The sequence below is a fragment of the Osmerus mordax genome, chromosome 28, assembly GCF_038355195.1.
Source record: "Osmerus mordax isolate fOsmMor3 chromosome 28, fOsmMor3.pri, whole genome shotgun sequence".
NCBI classification, from domain to species: Eukaryota; Metazoa; Chordata; class Actinopteri; order Osmeriformes; family Osmeridae; genus Osmerus; species Osmerus mordax.
Window position 1 is genome coordinate 605,076 of NC_090077.1, and position 19,319 is coordinate 624,394.

General features: G+C 48.6%; 2 protein-coding genes across 2 annotated transcripts in view; one reads left to right on the plus strand and one right to left on the minus strand.

The window, feature by feature from the left end:
• Window positions 1–8,782, minus strand: part of LOC136937803 (solute carrier family 28 member 3-like) — a 15,275-nt gene extending 6,493 nt beyond the window's left edge. The window contains 14 exon segments of the mRNA XM_067230922.1: window positions 3,533–3,613; window positions 4,153–4,181; window positions 4,184–4,232; window positions 4,623–4,700; window positions 4,796–4,855; window positions 4,857–4,908; window positions 5,556–5,646; window positions 5,649–5,701; window positions 5,904–5,995; window positions 5,997–6,029; window positions 6,031–6,095; window positions 6,806–6,897; window positions 7,369–7,451; window positions 8,720–8,782. Coding sequence (XP_067087023.1) covers window positions 3,533–3,613; window positions 4,153–4,181; window positions 4,184–4,232; window positions 4,623–4,700; window positions 4,796–4,855; window positions 4,857–4,908; window positions 5,556–5,646; window positions 5,649–5,701; window positions 5,904–5,995; window positions 5,997–6,029; window positions 6,031–6,095; window positions 6,806–6,897; window positions 7,369–7,451; window positions 8,720–8,782 — 921 coding nt within the window.
• Window positions 8,783–11,394: 2,612 nt separating this feature from the next.
• The window catches only part of ntrk2a (neurotrophic tyrosine kinase, receptor, type 2a), a 28,275-nt gene continuing 20,350 nt past the window's right edge, over window positions 11,395–19,319 (plus strand). Inside the window, exons 1-11 of the mRNA XM_067231004.1 lie at window positions 11,395–11,661; window positions 13,109–13,183; window positions 13,574–13,645; window positions 13,797–13,865; window positions 14,319–14,467; window positions 15,636–15,772; window positions 16,209–16,341; window positions 16,461–16,771; window positions 17,255–17,270; window positions 17,615–17,652; window positions 17,738–17,837. Of these exons, the coding sequence (XP_067087105.1) occupies window positions 11,456–11,661; window positions 13,109–13,183; window positions 13,574–13,645; window positions 13,797–13,865; window positions 14,319–14,467; window positions 15,636–15,772; window positions 16,209–16,341; window positions 16,461–16,771; window positions 17,255–17,270; window positions 17,615–17,652; window positions 17,738–17,837 (1,306 nt within the window). The 5' untranslated portion in view covers window positions 11,395–11,455. The remainder of the gene's footprint in view (window positions 11,662–13,108; window positions 13,184–13,573; window positions 13,646–13,796; window positions 13,866–14,318; window positions 14,468–15,635; window positions 15,773–16,208; window positions 16,342–16,460; window positions 16,772–17,254; window positions 17,271–17,614; window positions 17,653–17,737; window positions 17,838–19,319) is intronic.

Genomic DNA, 19,319 nt, shown 5'->3' on the forward strand with positions numbered 1-19,319 from the left:
CAACTTAATGAGCGCAGGCCAGCCTCTCATAGGCCACAAACTCGTTAAAGAAGGTTTTGAGACCAATCAGCTCCCCCACGATGAAGCTGTCCTCCCAGGCCACGCCCATGAGGAAGGAGAAGGGCATGAACAGGTAGGAGTCAGATGAGCTGACGATGGAGAGAGAGATGGAGAGAGAGGGGGGGGGAGATAGAGGGGGGAGAGAGAGAGGGGGAGAGAGGGGAGAGTGGGGGGAAGAGTGACAGGACAGAGAGAGGTGAAGAGAGGTGAAGTTATTGTAAAGTCACTATCATGTGTTGGTACTTATACAGTGTATGTGTGTGTGTCCTCACAGAGAAGCTGAGCTCGGGGTAGTCGAACATGCCCCCCAGCCAGGAGAGGGCAGCGTTGAGGAAGCTCAGCAGGGCCAGGAAGGCGATGAGGTTCACTGCAATGTTGGCAACCAGGACCACAGAAGAAGAGGCACCATGAGACGCCGCCTCCAGCAGGTTATTACCTCCCTGGAGACACGATAGGAGGAGGAGGAGAGGACAGGAGAGGAGGAGGAGAGAGGAGAAGCAGGAGGAGGAGAGAGGAGAAGGAGGAGGAGGAGAGGAGGAGGAGAGAGGAGGAGAAGGAGGAGGAGGAGGAGGAGAGAGGAGAAGGAGGAGGAGGAGAGGAGAGGAGGAGGAGAGAGGAGAAGGAGGAGGAGGAGAGGAGAGGAGAGGAGGAGGAGAGAGGAGGAGAGAGGAGGAGAGAGGAGGAGAAGGAGGAGGAGGAGAGAGGAGAGAGGAGAGAGGAGAGAGGGAGAGGAGGAGAGAGGAGGAGGAGGAGAGGAGAGGAGAGGAGAGGAGAGGAGAGGAGAGGAGAGGAGAGGAGAGGAGAGGAGGAGGAGGAGGAGGAGGAGGAGGAGGAGGAGAGAGAGAGAGGAGAAGGAGAGGAGGAGGAGGAGGAGAGGAGAGGAGAGGAGAGGAGAGGAGAGGAGAGGAGAGGAGAGGAGAGGAGAGGAGAGGAGAGAAGGAGGAGGAGAGAGGAGAAGGAGGAAGAGGAGGATAGATTTAGGGAGGAGTGAAAATGGACAACCTGAAGACCCTTGGAAAAGCAGATGCATGCTTGTGTGTGTGTGTTCATCTGTCAGTGTGTGTGTGTCTGTATGTGTGTGTGTGTGTGTGTACATCTGTCAGTGTGTGTGTGTGTGTACATCTGTCAGTGTGTGTGTGTGTGTGTGTGTACATCTGTCAGTGTGTGGTGTGTATGTGTGTGTGTGTGTGTGTACATCTGTCAGTGTGTGTGTGTGTGTGTGTGTGTACATCTGTCAGTGTGTGTGTGTGTCTCTGTCTCACCCTTTCTCCAGCTTGAGGCCTTTCTTGGCTGTGACGGTCCTGTCTCGGTCTCCGGCCAGGAGATCTTGGCAATGGCCAAGGAGGCAGGAGCCGACATCACAGAGGCAGTCAGCAGATGAGACGCTTCAGATCTGGCTCACAGATTAGGTGTGTGTGGTTTAGATTAGAACAAATTACACCAGCGCGCGTGTGTGAATGTGTCTTGGTTTAGATAACGCAATCATTCCTGCACTCATCATCCCCGCAATTGCGAAATTACATAGTTGTGTTTGAGGTACGTGTGTGTGTTCTTTGGAACACAAAATGGGTGGAGAAGGAAATGACCAAAGGTATATCACCCGGCTGACTGTAATTCCTGTGTTTTAGGACATGTCAGAAAAATAAGTAACAAGGTGTTCAAATGATGTCAAGGTGAGGATCTCAGTTCTTAGTAGCATTACATTTACATTACATATTAAACTTTCTAATTGACCTTGTCACCCAATCCTCTTCCCTACTCCTCCAACCCTTCTTCTTCCACCTCTCTGTTCCTTCTCCTCTTCCTCCCTACAGATCCTCCTCTTCATCTCCTTCTACCTCCCTACAGATCCTCCTCTTCATCTCCTTCTACCTCCCTACAGATCCTCCTCTTCATTCTCCTTCTACCTCCCTACAGATCCTCCTCTTCATCTCCTTCTACCTCCCTACAGATCCTCCTCTTCATCTCCTTCTACCTCCCTACAGATCCTCTTCTTCATCTCCTTCTACCTCCCTACAGATCCTCTTCTTCATCTCCTTTTACCTCCCTACAGATCCTCTTCTTCATCTCTCTTCTACCTCCCTACAGATCCTCTTCTTCATCTCCTTCTACTTCCCTACAGATCCTCTTCTTCATCTCCTTCTACCTCCCTACAGATCCTCTTCTTCATCTCCTTCTACCTCCCTACAGATCCTCTTCTTCATCTCCTTCTACCTCCCCCCCTACGATCCTCCTCTTCATCTCCTTCTACCTCCCTACAGATCCTCCTCTTCATCTCCTTCTACCTCCCTACAGATCCTCCTCTTCATCTCCTTCTACCTCCCTACAGATCCTCCTCTTCATCTCTTCTACCTCCCTACAATCCTCCTTCTTCATTCTCCTTCTACCTCCCTACAGATCCTCCTCTTCATCTCCTTCTACCTCCCTACAGATCCTCTTCTTCATCTCCTTCTACCTCCCTACAGGATCCTCTTCTTCATCTCCTTCTACTCCCTACAGATCCTCTTCTTCATCTCCTTCTACCTCCCTACAGATCCTCTTCTTCATCTCCTTTACCTCCCTACAGATCCTCTTCTTCATCTCCTTCTACCTCCCTACAGATCCTCCTCTTCATCTCCTTCTACCTCCCTACAGATCCTCCTCTTCATCTCCTTCTACCTCCCTACAGATCCTCCTCTTCATCTCCTTCTACCTCCCTACAGATCCTCCTCTTCATCTCCTTCTACCTCCCTACAGATCCTCCTCTTCATCTCCTTCTACCTCCCTACAGATCCTCTTCTTCATCTCCTCTACCTCCCTACAGATCCTCTCTTCATCTCCTTCTACCTCCCTACAGATCCTCCTCTTCATCTCCTTCTACCTCCCTACAGATCCTCCTCTTCATCTCCTTCTACCTCCCTACAGATCCTCCTCTTCATCTCCCTTCTACCTCCCTACAGATCCTCCTCTTCATCTCCTTCTACCTCCCTACAGATCCTCCTCTTCATCTCCTTCTACTCCCTACAGATCCTCCTCTTCATCTCCTTCTACCTCCCTACAGATCCTCCTCTTCATCTCCTTCTACCTCCCTACAGATCCTCCTCTTCATCTCCTTCTACCTCCCTACAGATCCTCCTCTTCATCTCCTTCTACCTCCCTACAGATCCTCCTCCTCCTCTTCCTCACCCCGAAGGAGATGAAGGCTCCCAGGACGGACCCAGCGATGGTGGCAAAAGCCTCCTGTCATGACCGCGTGGATCTCAGACTTCGTCAGCTGGGATATGTAGCGGAATCAGGAGAGGAGATTCTGTCTGGGAGAGAGGAAGAGGGGGGGGGAGAGAGGAAGAGAGAGTGAGAGAGAGAAAGAGGGGGGGGGGGGGGTGGATGGATGGATGGAGAGGGAGGGAGAGAGAGAGAGAGGTTATTTCCCCGACAGCTTTTGGTGTGTATTAGACTAGTCTTCTTTCACATCAATATTTTATGGAGTCATCACCTGTCCCACGAATATGTTACCGGCTGCAACCATGGACTCTGTCGGAGAAGTTCCCATGGTAACCTGCATGATGAATCCCACCTAGGGAAGTTCAAAGCAGGTCAACAACAACAAAATCCAGGACTATTATAAAAACACAATTAGTGTACTCAGACAACATAGGGAGTCAGGTTGCTGAGCGGTGAGGGAATCGGGCTGGTAATCCGAAGGTTGCCAGTTCGATTCGCTGGTCATGCAAACTGACGTTGTGTCCTTGGGCAAGGCACTTCACCCTACTTGCTCGGGGGAATGTCCCTGTACTTACTGTAAGTCGCTCTGGATAAGAGCGTCTGCTAAATGACTAAATGTAATGTAAATGTAATATTGTGTATCTCTCTTTTTTAGTTAGGTCATGGATGATCAGCTATTTATGCTAATCTATCCAACCGGTTCAATCTAGTTTTGAAATCATTTAGTCTTTTTAAAACATGCCCTTCTTCCTTGACTGCTGAGGAAGGAAAGCATAACTAACCAGGCAGATTTATTGAGGTAGTTTGTCAGTTGGCAGGCAAGGCTTCCACACAAAAGCTTCCTGGAGCGATGATGATGGTAATTATAACGATGAAGATGATGGTCAGTACCTTGAAGATGAGCCACTGCATGAACCCAGGTAGTAGAGCATGGAGATGATTGTGCTGAAGAACACCACAATGGGAAGGACCTGCACACACAACACAACACAGGGTGCCCTTCAATGTGTGAGGTGTGTGTGTGTGTGTGTGTGTGTGTGTGTAAAAAAGAGAGAAACAGTATGTGTGTGTGTGTGTGTGTGTGTGTGGTGTGTGTGTGTGTGTGTGTGTGTGTGTGTGTGTGTGTGTGTGTGTGTGTGTGTGTGTGTGTGAGTGAGGTGAGTGAGTGTGTGTGTGTGTGAGTGAGTGAATGAGTGAATGCGTGAGTGAACGAGTGAGTGAGTGAATGAGTGAAATGGTGAGTGAATGAGTGACTGGGTGAATGAATGAGTGACTGGGTGAGTGAATGAGTGAATGGGGTGAGTGAACGAGTGAATGGGTGTGAGTGAATGAGTGAAATGGGTGAGTGACTGAAGAGATACCTTGAAGGCGAAGAAGTGATCAGTGGTAGCTGTCACCAAACACAAACTGGAACCTGCGTCAGTGTAGGAGAGGAACACCTGATCATGGAGGGAGAGAGACAAGACGATCACTAACACCAGAGCTATGTTTATGTGTGTGTCTGTGTCTGTGTGTGTGTGTGTCTGTACTGTACCTCTACTTGTTTGCCCAGCCAGTCCACAGCGGTGAAACCAGCCTTCGTCCTGAGAATGAGAGAGACCAAACAGGAACTGCAGACCCACTCCACACACCACTGTCCTCCATTTCACCTGCAGCAGAGAAAGGGAGAGGGAGGGAGAGACACAGAGAGAGGGTGGAGGGAGAGGGAGGGTAGGAGACACAGAGAGAGAGGGAGGGAGAGACACAGAGAGAGAGGGAGGGAGAGACACAGAGAGAGAGGGAGGGAGGGAGAGACAGAGGAGGGAGAGACAGAGGGACACAGAGAGAGAGGGAGAGAGGGAGGGAGGGAGGGAGGGAGGGAGGGAGGAGGAGGAGGGAGGGAGGGAGGGAGGGAGGGAGGGAGGGAGGGAGGGAGGGGAGGGAGGGAGGGAGGGAGGGAGGGAGGGAGGGAGGGAGGGAGGGAGGGAAAGTGGACAAAGAGAGGAAGGGGAGATAGAGAAGTAATTGCATGTGTTGTCTCGTTGCTGTGGACTTCTTATCGACACCTGGCAACAATGTTTAACTTGAATATGAATGCCAATGAAGCATAATGAATTTAATTGCTTACAGTAACTCCAAAATGTGTGTGTGTGTGTGTGTGTGGTGAGTGAGTGAGTGAGTGAGTGATTGAGTGAAGTGAGTGTGAGAGAGAGAGAGAGAGAGAGAGTGTGTGTGTGTGTGTGTGAGAAGAAGAGCAGAGAGAGAGTGTGTGTGTGTGTGTGAGAGAGAGAGAGACAGAGTGTGTGTGTGTGTCTCACCTGAAGGGGTTCCTGGAGAAGAGCACCATGATCAGGAGGAAGACCAGCAGGCCGGAGAACGAGACCAGCTGTCGGGTTCCTTGTTTGGCGTGTCCAGAACCAGCCAGCACACCAGCCCCACCAGCAGCAGAGCACACACCACCCTGAGTGAGATGAGGAGGGGGGGGGGGGATACAGACGGAGAGGCAGAAGAGATGACAATAATAAAGAAGAAGACATTCTGGTTGATTATAAAACAGTGAGATCATAAATTAGATAATGGACAGCTAGTGAAGATACAGAGAGAGAGAGAGAGAGATGAGAGAGAGAGAGAGAGAGAGAGGAGGGGGGGGGTGGGTGACTCACCATCTCATCCAGACCCACTGATTGTTGAAGACGGACTTGGCAGGATCTAGACTCTTCCACAGCTGACTGCCATAGCGATCCATCAGCCAATCCCCAGCCCAGGAAGAACATGGCTGCCAAGGTTAGGCACCAGCAGGGCCAGCGCACGCTGGAAGTTGATCACGCATGCCGCTATCACCACAGCAACCAATCCTGAAAACAAGACCATAGATTAATCCAGATTTTGATAAATGTGTCGTGTTTATTATGACGTGATATCTCATCAACGAGTTGTGTGAGACATGCTGTAGAGTGTATACATCACTTCCTGTCTTCCTGTCAGGTGATCCCTTCTGGATTATTTCTAACGTGTTATCTTTTTTTTCATTCCGAGGTCACACACACATAAATAATTTTATGGACTGAGTTAGTCTGGTGTAAATGTTAATAAGCCACACACCAGTCATAAGTCTTAAAGGTCTCATGACATGAAAATTTCACTTTAGGAGGTTATTTAACATTAATATGAGGTCCCCTTAGCCTGCCTTTGGTCTCCCAGTGGCTAGAAATGTTGATGGGTGTAAACAAGGTCCTGGGTATTCTTCTCCGCCTTTAAGAAAATGAAAGCTCAAACGCTCAGATTTGAAAATGTTCCTCTTATGTCATCATAAAAGGAACACACACTCATACAGACACAGCACCCTGCACGCACACACACACACTCATACAGACACAGCACCCTGCACGCACACACACACACTCATACAGACACAGCACCCTGCACGCACACACCCACACTTGAAGTCTCCTCGACTAAGCAGTCTGATCCTCCCAAACAAGCCACGAGTGTAACAGATGATGTCATCCGAGGTCAATGTACTGTAAGACCTGATCCTGGACCTGAGGTTAATGCTGTCACCCACCTACAGCGAAGACAAGCCGAAGACCCAGACTGATCCAAGATCTGTGTTCCTCCATGTATCTGTGAACACAATCCAGTTTCTTCTCCAGAAACCTAGAATGATTTATGAAAGACTTTACCACACACAAACTGAAGACACACACTTTTTAAATTGTTCTAGTCACCATTTTTCTATTAGTCTATTTGACACATCTAAAATCTGTTTCGCTGGATTAATCAAGGTCAACTGTACATTGCTGACGGAGCTAAAGGTTAAATTGTTATGTTTAAAATATTATATTAGTTGAAAGTCTAACTTTGCAGTATAGGGGAAGCCTAATTTCCAGATAATCATGGCCAATTACTCTAACATGTACGAGACAAGCTTGAAACCTGAAACCAAAACATCAGTTAATGCCCTGAGATATGTTGATGATTGTAAATTTTGGGGCAATTCAGTTTTTACTGCAAGGCCGAAGTGTTCGTTGTATGGTTTCTTCTTATCAATAAATCATTAACTACTACAACTAAATAAACCTGAAAAATAGTCTAATTTGACAGTATAGACATCTGGCAAGTGTATACCTTTTCTTGGGTTGTCCTCCATCTTTACTCTCTGAATCCTGGAGGGAGTAGGGGACATCCTGCACATCAACACTGACAGACTCCTGTTGTGAACACACACACGCACATACACATATATGAGCTGTGATAGAATTCAAGGGACTAAGTAACTCTTTGGAGTCATCCATCAGTCTTCACATGGATCCACAGTATGGGGCAATGACTCTGAACCTCCATCTTTCCCTTCCAGCCTCTGAACCTCCCTCTTTCCTTTCCAGCCTCTGAACCTCCCTCTTTCCCTTCCAGCCTCTGAACCTTCCTCTTTCCCTTCCAGCCTCTGAACCTCCATCTTTCCCTTCCAGCCTCTGAACCTCCCTCTTTCCCTTCCAGCCTCTGAACCTCCCTCTTTCCCTTCCAGCCTCTGAACCTCCCTCTTTCCCTTCCAGCCTCTGAACCTCCCCTCTTTCCCTTCCAGCCTCTGAACCTTCCTCTTTCCCTTCCAGCCTCTGAACCTCCCTCTTTCCCTTCCAGCCTCTGAACCTCCCTCTTTCCCTTCCAGCCTCTGAATCTCTATCTTTCCCTTTTTGCTTCAGTGTGTGTCCTGACAGTTGACCAACGACACTAAGACAGTTGACCAACAGTTGCTTTCCCATTTCACACCTTCTGTTCATTAAGCGGATGCTTCTCTCCAAAGCAAAGTACAAACAGTGCACGTAGACAGCACAGCAGAAAATCAATGTGTCGTTCACCTCAACACTATGCTAACCTTTCCAGTTGGCTGCCAGTGTTTGGTTTTGGTCACAGCGAGTATGTTTTATTCAGAATCTCCTGATAAGAGCTACAGGGAGTCAAGTTTGACTAGTGTGTGTGCACGTTTGTCCACTCAATGAGTTACTCGCAAACCCTGATTCTTGGTGTGTATGTGTGCTGGTTAAATAACCTACAAAAGCAAAGGGTGTTTGCAGATGTGTGTTGTGCTTGCAGTTCTGGGAAAGGAGTCTGTGTATCCCAGAGCGACAGTGATTGAACGTAACTGTGTTCACGTATATATTTCTGTCTGAAGGGATTTTACAGGTTCGTTACTCACATTTTTCAGTTTTTGTGTTATATGTGTGAGCACCTGTTTGTCCGTATGTGTGTGTGACACAGAGAGAGAAACACAAGGAGAGAGAGAAACAAAGGGAAAGAGAGAGAAACAGACAGACAGAGACAGGGACAAAGACAGAGAAAGAAAGAGAGAGAGCGAGCGAGACAAAAAGAGAAAGAGATCGAGAGAGAAAGGGGGAACGAGAGAGAAAGAGAGCGAGAGATAAAGAGAAAGAGAGAACGAGAGAGAGACATAGACAAACACAAAGAAAGAGAGAGTTCCTACCTCAGACTGGAAGGCTTGGTTGTCCAGCCCAGTTGACTGGCTCTGCTCTCCAACTCCATTCATCTCCATAGTAAACACTGAAACTACCTGAAACTTAGGAGGAAGTGCTCTTATACGGGCCTTACTCTCTCTCCCTCTCCGTTTCCATTCCCTCTCTCTTCCCCTCCATCTCCCTCTCTTTCTTGCTCTCCCTATATCTCCCTCTCTCTCTCTCTCTCCCCCCCTCTCTTTTCTGACTAACCTTTACAAGGAACTGGGAAGGGTGTGACACACGCACATTAGTGACAATGACTCCTTACTCTGTTCGACTGCTCTTTCCCTGTCATCGGGAGATATGATTAAGGCTATTTATTGGGATTAGTTAAACAGTAACCTCTTTCTCCACCCCCTCCCTTTCTCACTCTTTCTCTCTCTCTCCTTCTTTATTTCTCTCTCTCACACACAAGATGGTAAAAAAAAAAGAATAGAATAGGCAAGATTGTAAATCGGTTTACTTTGAGAAATCCAATGGCACTGTCGAAACACTGCCCCTTAAAAACCCGTTCCATAGGGCTGCGCTTTACCATCGCTATCTGGTGGTTTACTGTGAGAACTGCACATGTAATTCACACTTTAAACCACTAGATGGCGGTATTGAAGCACAGCCCAATGGCGCTGTCGAAACTGTGCCCCTTACAAACCCGTTCCATAGGGCTGCGCTTTACCATCGCCATCTGGTGGTTTACTGTAAGAACTGCACTTGTAATTCTCAATTTAAGCCACTAAATGGCGGTAACTAATAACTAATGACTAATGAGAAAACCCTTAAACACACACTCATACAGAGACATCGATGCGCCGTCCAATGAATACAACCGGACCTAAACGAGAGGGAAGAAAATAAATCAGACAAGGTGTAGATGAAGACATTTACATGAATTGTTGAATCCCATTGAACTAAAAAAAGACAATAGGGAAAGGGATAAAGGGATTTTTTTAAAATCCATTACACTTCTCAGTAAAGCATAACTTGTGGAAACGCAATTAAAAAAAGTTACAATAGTTTTGTTCAAAATTTCATATCAAGCTTTCAAATATTATATATATAAATAAAAAATTTGACGTGTCCAGAACTGTTTCTGCAAGCGTGAGCCATATGATTCTCGATATTATGATCCACGGTTGGCACATGTCCTCTTCGGTCTTTTGTTGTCTGACGGAGGCCTTGGATGGGTCTTGTGAGGCCTAATGTACATCTTGGAGACTCCCCATTAAATTTGTTCAGACGTTGCGTTAAATAACAAACATTTAGTGCGTCACCTCGCACGTCACTCCCACACGTGGAGAGGACATTGGGGAGAGACGAGCGCGCTCCTTGATAGCTCTGTTGTCAATGCAGTGTGTGTGTGTGTGTGTGTGTGTGCGTGAGTGATGGGAGAGTGCGAGAGGGACAGAGAGAACAAGGGAAGAGGGAGAGACATAGAGACATCGAGAGAGAGAGAGAGAGAGAGAGAGAGAGAGAGAGAGAGAGAGAGAGAGAGAGAGAGAGAGGGTGGGAGAGAGAGAGAGAGAGAGAGAGAGGGGTGAGAGAGAGAGAGAGAGAGAGAGAGAGAGAGAGAGAGAGAGAGAGAGAGAGAGAGAGAGAGAGAGAGAGAGAGAGAGAGGGAGGGAGGGAGGGAGAGAGGGAGGGAGGACACGTTTTAAGAAGGCAGATTTATTGCTCTATTTGAAATGGTTCCAAGGCTGACTGGCGCTGCTCCACCGTAAATGACGTGTTATTGATTCAGTACACGCCGGGAAACTTATCTTTACGATTATGAAATACAGGCTAATGATTTAATAAGGGGACGGAGTCTAGTACATGGCGGTTAAATAGGTGATGATGGGTGACATGGTGCCGTCTCCCGGTGCTGTCTCGTGACATGGGATTCATTTTCCCCAAAACGGAGACCACAGACCGTCTGAAAGTAGCCCACCTGCAGGAACCGTTACCGTTATTCAAAGATGTTCAACGGACAATTCCCCCCAGAAAACATATCCCTGTGCTTCCCCTCGTCCTTCATGTATGAGGTCATTGTCCGTTGGACAAGGACGCAATTCGAGCAAGGTTGACCGATACTTGAACGTTTTTACCCAGGGTGTCCGAGAACAATCACAGTGCAATTACACGGGTACATTGATGGCTGTGCACGGGGCGGAGACTATAAACGATATTCCCAACCATCCACAGACTAACATTGGTACCCACCATCACGCACTTATGGGCACCCGCACCATCTTAAACGTGCGTCGCGAGCAATGAGGTCCCATCTGACCAGTATCAGATCTGATTATCAGTTGCACAAGCGCAGGACATGCAGGAACTGTTCTGTGTGGCGAAAGACTGGAAGAGTACCGTGTCAGCCGGGTTAGAGAGGGAGATAGAGAGAGAGAGAGAGAGAGAGAGAGAGAGAGAGAGAGAGAGAGAGTGAGAGAGAGAGAGAGGGAGGAGAGGAGAGGAGAGAGAGAGACGGCGCGAAGGAATCCGTGGCTCTAAGCGTCAGTGTCTCAATGTGATTTTGAGTGACGGGTTAGAGCAGACTGGAGAAGCACTGAGCGGAATAACACACATTTGTCACCGTCTCACCCATTTAACACGGAGTCTAATGTTTTTGGGTCCATGCCCGTCTGGGTGAACATCTATAGTCGCTGATTTTCTTCAAGAGAAAGACTGCCAGCGGACCGAGCGGTCCTGGGCCGGGCGTGGAGGGAGTAGAGATGAGCGACTTCATGACGGGAAGCGGGGTGTCTCTCTTGGGTCTGGGGTTCTGTTGGGTTCTGATGGGTCTGTGGGGGTTCGGTGCCGCGTGCCCCCATTCGTGCTCATGTAGTGGGACCAGGATATCGTGCGTCGGTCAGGACCGTGGCATCGTGGCTTTCCCCATGCTGCAGTCGGATTCTGAGATGGAAAACATCACCGACATGTGAGTGTCTCCAGCCCAATCACCGGGGTAAACGGGGAAAACACTTGCACGCTCTCTTAGAATACCAAATATGATACGGAGATACACACCTGAATAATGTATTCTCCTTCTGAAATCAAACTTCATGTCCTAATATTACACAGAGCCAATTTGCTTTTTAATCCAATTGCATAACGCCATTGGCTAAACACACGCACCATGCTATTACAGGTAGGCAGATTGCGCCGTAAATGAAGAGATAAGCAGGCCATTACAAATCAAATAAAAGCGAAGTTATAACCTATATATTTTTTCCCCTTTAGTGTATTAACTGTGGGGTTTTCTTTTGCCATTTACTTTACTAAATTATCACTGTGTGCGTGTATCACAACTCTTACATCTGGTGCTTGGACGTTCTGTGTTTTCGAGTCGTGGGCTATACCGCCCCGAAATAGGAGAGACAAAAACTATACAGCAGCCAGTGAAAATATTAGCTCAACCACCACAAACCATTATAACGCAACCAATAGGGCCTCGGAACATTAAAATGGAACCTTATTATTCAGACTTGTTTACTACGCACGTGCCTCTGTCAAATGTGGCTTGTTAACAACGGTTGCTAAATGCTTTTTGCAGGCTCGCACTGATAAACAACAATAGAAACATCCAATACTCGTTTTCTAATCCAGCTCAATGTCAAACGAGGCAGGTTCTCCTGTAATAAACAATTAAATACGTAGGCTCTATTTAATAAACAAAACTAAATGATCCATTCTAGAAAAAAAATATCCCATTCAAATCTGCTTTTGTATCCTATTCTGTATCAAATTCGAGTTTGATATATATATATTTAATTGTAGCTAGTGTACCGCCAAAAGTCTGAATAACGTAGTGATGTGGGGTATTAAGGAATGCCGAGAAACATCTCAAATAAATGTTATTCAGAAAACAGTTTGGTAGTATGTACCCATGCATGACATGCAGGATATATTATAAGGTATGAAAACATAACTTTTAAAAAGTATCGATGACGGACTGAAAAATGCAAATTCTTTCTGTATGTCCACAAAACATGTGATATAAAAATTTGGAGGTTAAGAACTGATATGATACATAGTTTCTGCCACCATCAACACGAGCATGCAAACGATATACAAATAAGTAAATAATAAAACTTCCACTGTCGAACTATTTGGATTTACAGTCACAAGTACATCTTACAATTTCCACCAAATAAAAACACTGTCAAATCATACACATGTAGGATTAAATAAAATATATATACTAAAATGGATTTTGAGCAAAACATTGCCAACATGCCACAGTCTTATTTCAAATGACCTTGATGGATGACATACATTCAGAGACAGATCTAGGGCCTTGTAGAGACCAGGACCAGGAAACACTGATGCATCGCAGCACCTCCGCCTTCCACATCAACTCTCACTCCAGCCGTTTGTCATTTCAGATTCATCGCCAATCAGAGTGGCTTCTCATCCATCAACGACAAGGATCTGTATTTTTACCGGAACCTCAGGAATCTGTGAGTGTGTCACGTGATCCCTCCCAGTTACGTAGGCGCGCTGCGCCCCAGGTCGCCATGGCGCCCACAGGATGATTGGTATCACTAGGAGGGCAAAATGTGCCGTCGTTTATCATGATGGGGTTTCTGTGTTTACCTGCGTGTTTCCTTTCACTATCCGGAATGATCTGGAATGATCTGGAATGCTCTGGAATGCTGTGGACGTTCTCTTAGCCTGTCTCTCGATGTGTTTGACGATACTAACCCTTGCCCCATCTCCCTCGCCACCCTTACCCCCCCATTCCCCTCACCCCCCTCATCCACCCCCTTACCCACCTCTTCATCTACTAACCCTTACCCCCTCACCCCCTTACCCACCCCCTATCTCCTCACCCTCCCTCCTCTCCCCAGAACGGTGACTAGCAGCAGTCTCACCTATGTATCTAGACTGGCCTTCCAGGACAATCTCAAGCTACAATATCTGTAAGTGACGCTTTCAAGGTCAACACGTACACACACTGCCCCGCACAAACTGCTGAAAGTCTACAATACATGACTCAAGAGGGATGTGAGCTTGACATAACGACACAGAATGACATGTCATTCTGAACTGAAGTTTGTGTTGATTTGACAGGAATCTGAAAGACAATAACCTGTCATCGCTGTCATGGAGGATTTTCAGGCATTTAAACATCTCCTATCTGTGAGTATTTATCCACGCATGCAAACACAGGGAGTCAGATGGCTGAGCGGTGAGGGAGTCGGGCTAGTAATCTGAAGGTTGCTAGTTCGATTCCCAGCCGTGCCAAATGGCGTTGTGTCCTTGGGCAAGGCACTTCACCCTACTTGCTTCGGGGGGAATGTCCCTGTACTTACTGTAAGTCGCTCTGGATAAGAGTGTCTGCTAAATGACTAAATGTAATGTAAATGTAAACACACATGCAACCCTCCTCACACGTGTATGTCATGCACAATGGATGTTTGTGTATGTCTAAATGTGTGTCCCTGTGTGTGTATGCGTCCCTGGTGTGTGTGTGTTCCTGTGTGTGTGTGCTCCGTTGTGTTCCTGGTTTGTGTGTGTGCCCGTGTGTGCCTCTTGTGTGTGTCCCTGGTGTGTGTATGTGCCCCTGTGCGTGTCCCTGGTGTGTGTGTGTAGGATCCTGTCAGGGAACCCTCTCCGCTGCTCGTGTGACAACATGTGGATGAAGCTGTGGCTGGGTGAGGAGGCGGAGCAACAGGAGCTGCAGTGCATCCAGGAGGGCGGAGGACGCCGTCCTCTGACCAGACTCACCCTGCCTGGCTGTGGTACTGTCACACACACACACACACACACACAGACTCACACACGCACACACATGCCCCCACTCATGCACACATGGCCCTGAATGCTTGAACTGCCACCAGATTCGTCCCTACGATTTCAATTAAATCAAAACGCAAACACATCCCGCCATCTACGACACCAGAGCAGCTGTCCATGTCTTCACCCAGGCTCAGACTCTCTCTGCCTGGGGTCCGGAACACCGGGGGCTGGGGATGAGGGGGGGAGGCAAGGCCTCAGCGGGGCAGACTAGCTGGCATTGATAACACATATTGATCCATCCCCTTCTGGCTGCGCCGCATTAGCGCCGCTATTTTGGGCACGGCCACGATTATGTGTGGGCCCCTGGAGGGGTGGCTGGGAGACCCCTGGCAGAGTGACATATGAAGACAGCAGTAGAGAGAGGAGACTGGGGCTTCACTGAGATCCTCTCTCTGTCACACTCTGAGACTGCAGGTCTCCCAGTCAAGGTGAAGGAGCTGCAGCCCTGCTCGGCAGATAAACACAGACCTTGGTGGTCAAAACTGGTTTAAAAATATATTTTCGGCCCTTCAAGGGTGCTCCCAACTTTGACTGAAATGTCGTCCCAGTCCACTGATCTCAGACACACTCTGTGTTCTGTCGGTCCATATGCATTAGGACTGAGAGTGTGTGTGTGTGTGGCTTGGTCTAGTCTGGCCTTCAGGGGTGATGAAGTGACTTTTCCGGATTGATTGAGTTGGTTACCGTAGTGATAAGCGCCGTGAAGATGGCCTTAAGTAGAGATAAGAGATCTGAGTGTCCTGTCTGTCCACGCCTCCTTCCTCGCCAGACGCTGCTACGCTATTGGCTGGGACTCTAAAGCTGCCAGCCTTCTGATTTGACACGGCTGGGTTAGCTCCAGGTCATGGTCACACACACACACAAACACACACACACACAGCCGTGTGTGTGTAGTTTTGGCCTACAACACAGGCTCCAGACTGTGTCCAATCACTTTTAATCTGCGTGGCAGGAGTAACAGAGGACACAGGCGGTAGTAATCAGTGTGTGACAAGAACTGAGTGTTTTTGTTCAAGTGTGTGTGCGTGTGTGTGTGTGTTTGTCCGCGGTTCTCTACTCACCAAGACGTGGGCCTGAACCTCCGCATCTTCCCTCCCTCCGCTCCGACAGAGCTCCCCATGGCGACGCTGACTCCGTCCAGGGCGACGGTGACGGAGGGGTCTGACGTGGTGCTGACCTGCAACACCTCCGGAGCGCCGTCTCCAGAGCTCATCTGGACCATGACGCCTGTCATCTCCAACTACGAGGTCCGATGACACACACAGGAGCACACACACACAGGAGCACACACACACAGGAGCACACACACACACAGGAGCACACACACACACAGGAGCACACACACACACACAGGAGCACACACGCACAGGAGCACACACACAGGAGCACACACACACACAGGAGCACACACACACAGGAGCACACACACACACAGGAGCACACACACACACAGGAGCACAAACACACAGGAGCACACACACACACACACAGCAGCACGCACACACGTGAACACGCACACACGTGAACACACTTTTAGGTCGACGCTGACACACTCACCGCAAGTCTGTTCTTGTTACTTTAACTTCACATAACAGGCGTGTGTGTATATGTGTGTGTGCGCGTGTGTCTGTGTGTGTGTGTGTTTGCATGTGTGTGTGTCTGTGTGTGTCTGTTCCTCAGCAGATTGAGACGTCAGGCCAGGTGTCGGAAATCCGCCTGTCCAACCTGTCGTCGCTGGACCACGCCAGTAAGATCACCTGCAGTGCAGCAAACATCGTAGGGGAGAACGAGGCCTCTCTCTTCCTCGACATCCTCTGTGAGTTTCTCTCTTTCTCTCTCACACACACACACACACACACACACATACCTTCACACACACACACACACACACACATTCACACACTCCTCTCTCTCTCCCCCCCCTCCTCCCCTCAGTCCCCCCCAACATCACCAAGCTGAGTGACGCCATCCCGGACCACCACTGGTGCATCCCCTTCAGCGTGTCGGGGAACCCCAAGCCCTCCTTCCAGTGGCTCCTGAATGGCCAGCCGGTGTCCGAGGGCAACTACATCACCACCATCATCCACGAGGTGTCGGAAAGGGAGTTCCACGGCTGCCTACAGCTGGACAACCCCACCCACATCAACAACGGCTTGTACACCCTGATCGCCACCAACAAGTACGGACAGGACCGCAAGACCGTGCTCGCCCACTTCATGCTCGACCCCTTCGAGGGTGAGTGTGTCGCACACGCGCGCGTCCTTTCAGTCTTTACATATATATTTTTGGGGGCGTTTTTCATGGATTTTAAGTGAAGTGGGAGGGAGGGAGGGAGAGAGGGAGTGGATGGGAGAGACCGAGCGCTGCTGTAAGTCCTCAGCCTACATGGTAGTACACACACTTATCCAGTGAGCACCTGCCCCTCATGTGCATTCTTAGCAGGATGAAGGGCATTCTTTTCAGTAGTATCTTGTGTTTTGGCTTCGATTACGTTTTGAACAGATAGTGTGACAGTCCTGCTCTGAGGTAAATCTGACATGTTGTCTGTTTTATTTCAGCACAAACTATCACAGATCCTCTTTACTATGGTGAGTTGATGTCCACACACCCACAATGCATCACACTCACATCGCACAACCGGCCAATGAGAAGCCACCTCTGTTTTGAATGATCTAAACGTTTAACTCAAGTGTAGTGGATGTGGGAAATGCAGATCGTTCCTGTTCTAGAAAGATTTGTTTAAATGTTTGGTGAATATTTGTGCTGTGAGTACTAATCTATCTCCCTCTCTCTCCCTCTCTCTCTCTCCCTCTCTCTCTCTCTCTCCCTCCCTCTCTCTCCCTCTCTCTCTCTCTCCCTCTCTCTCTCTCCCTCCCTCTCTCTCACTCCCCCTTTCTTCCATCCCTCCGCCTCCCTCTCTCTCTCCTTCTCTATCTCTCCCCCTCTCTCCTCCCGTCTTCCCTCTCTTCTCAGACCCGACCACAGGTACAGTCTCCGCCCCCTACAATCCCCTCACATTAGGTAAACATGTAGGGTGTTTACTGGTTCAATGTGGGATGTGAATCTCCCGTCTGTGTTTCTGATTGCAGACGGAACTCCTCCGGATCCACCTGAGGACAGAGTCGCAGTGAGTCGTCTGAATCTGAATCTTAATTCACTTAGTTTTGACCTATAAACTGACCTGAGAGACTGACCAGGTGTGTGTCGTGCAGGTGTACGTGGTCGTGGGCATCGCTGCTGTGGCCTTCACTGGTTTCCTGCTCATGTTGGTCATCCTCAAGTTCGGAGGGAACTCCAAGTTTGGCATCAAAGGTAAGACCGCTTCCCCACCAGTTGTCCGACTAGACCCGCTGTGCGAAAAGGGGGTGGTTGCCAGGTTCTTGGCTGCTGCTGGTGGTTTACCTGCATGATGGTCTAATCCTCAAATCACCGTTCCTAATCCCACTCACCTCCAGACTAGCTGCATGTTCTCTAGCCGGTACACACACACACACGTGTGTCTAACATAACCCTTTTACATATGGTGTTTACCCACAAACACAATGAACTGTGGTCCGAAAGCAAATCGGCGAGTGTCGGCCGGAACTGGAAGGCCACTGTGCTGTGGGGAGCGTAAGACTGTGTGTTAAGAAGGCCCAGCAGAGCCGCTACTGTGTGGTCTGTTATTTTGGCATTGATTCATCGCTCCTCCGAGGGGTAGATGTGTGGTGTGTGTGTGTGTGTGTGTGTGTGTGGTCAGAGGGAGTGAAAGAGGTTTCCTTTTTCCTCTCCGGAAACAGAGTATGAGGTTCCACTCGAGGCGTTGATTCCTCTCCTGACTCTCAACACCTACACACACCACTTCTGTGGTGTGTGTGTGTGTATCAGCTCATGTTTCATCATCTTCTTTAGACATGTGCACTCTCAGTCCCCTCTCTGTGTGTGTGTGAGGGGGGGTGTGGGGGTGTGTGTGTGTGGGTGTGGGTCAATAACTCATAGTTTGGTAATTTGTTTTTATAGACCCGATAGAGACAGGGAGCCACAACTATATGACACACACACACACACACACACTCCTGGTCAGTGTTGATGTAAACATGATACAATAGGTGTGAAACGGGCAAGCAGAGCCTGCTTCTGAGCATGCTCTGTTTGCTGTGTTTAGCTGGGGAGCGCAAATAGTCAAACCATCAGTCTCTCTCGCTTATCCACACACACACACAAACCCACACACACACACAAACCCATACACACACACAAACCCATACACATACACACACAAACCCATACACAGACACACACACAAACCTACACTCACGTACACACACAAACAAGTAGACACTTGTACTTGTAAAAGGCTGTATGGATGTATTATTACCCGTGGCTGTCTTCCGACTGTTTCCTATGAATAAGCCATGGTATACAGTGGGGCTGAAGAGCAGAGAATAGGGCTCCTGTCTGCCGGCGTCTGTTGCACGTACGCGTGTGTGCGTGGAATTGTAAATGCTGTTGCTGCACGGAGTGTCACTAAGTGCATGTGATGACCCTGAAAAAAAGAGCGAGATGAAAGAGAGACGTTCAATTGAAAACAGGTTGAGATCAAGAGAAAGAGAGAGAGAGACAAGGAGAGAGAGAAACAAGGAGAGAGAGGACAGAGAGCGAGAAAGAGAGAGAGACAAAGAGACAGAGAGAGAGAGACAAGGAGAGAAACAAGGAGAGAGAGAGCGAGATGGAGAGAGAGAGACAGAGAGTGCGACAGAGAGTGCGAGGGAGAGAGACAGAGAGAGAGAGAGAGAAAGAGAGAGAGGGAGAGAC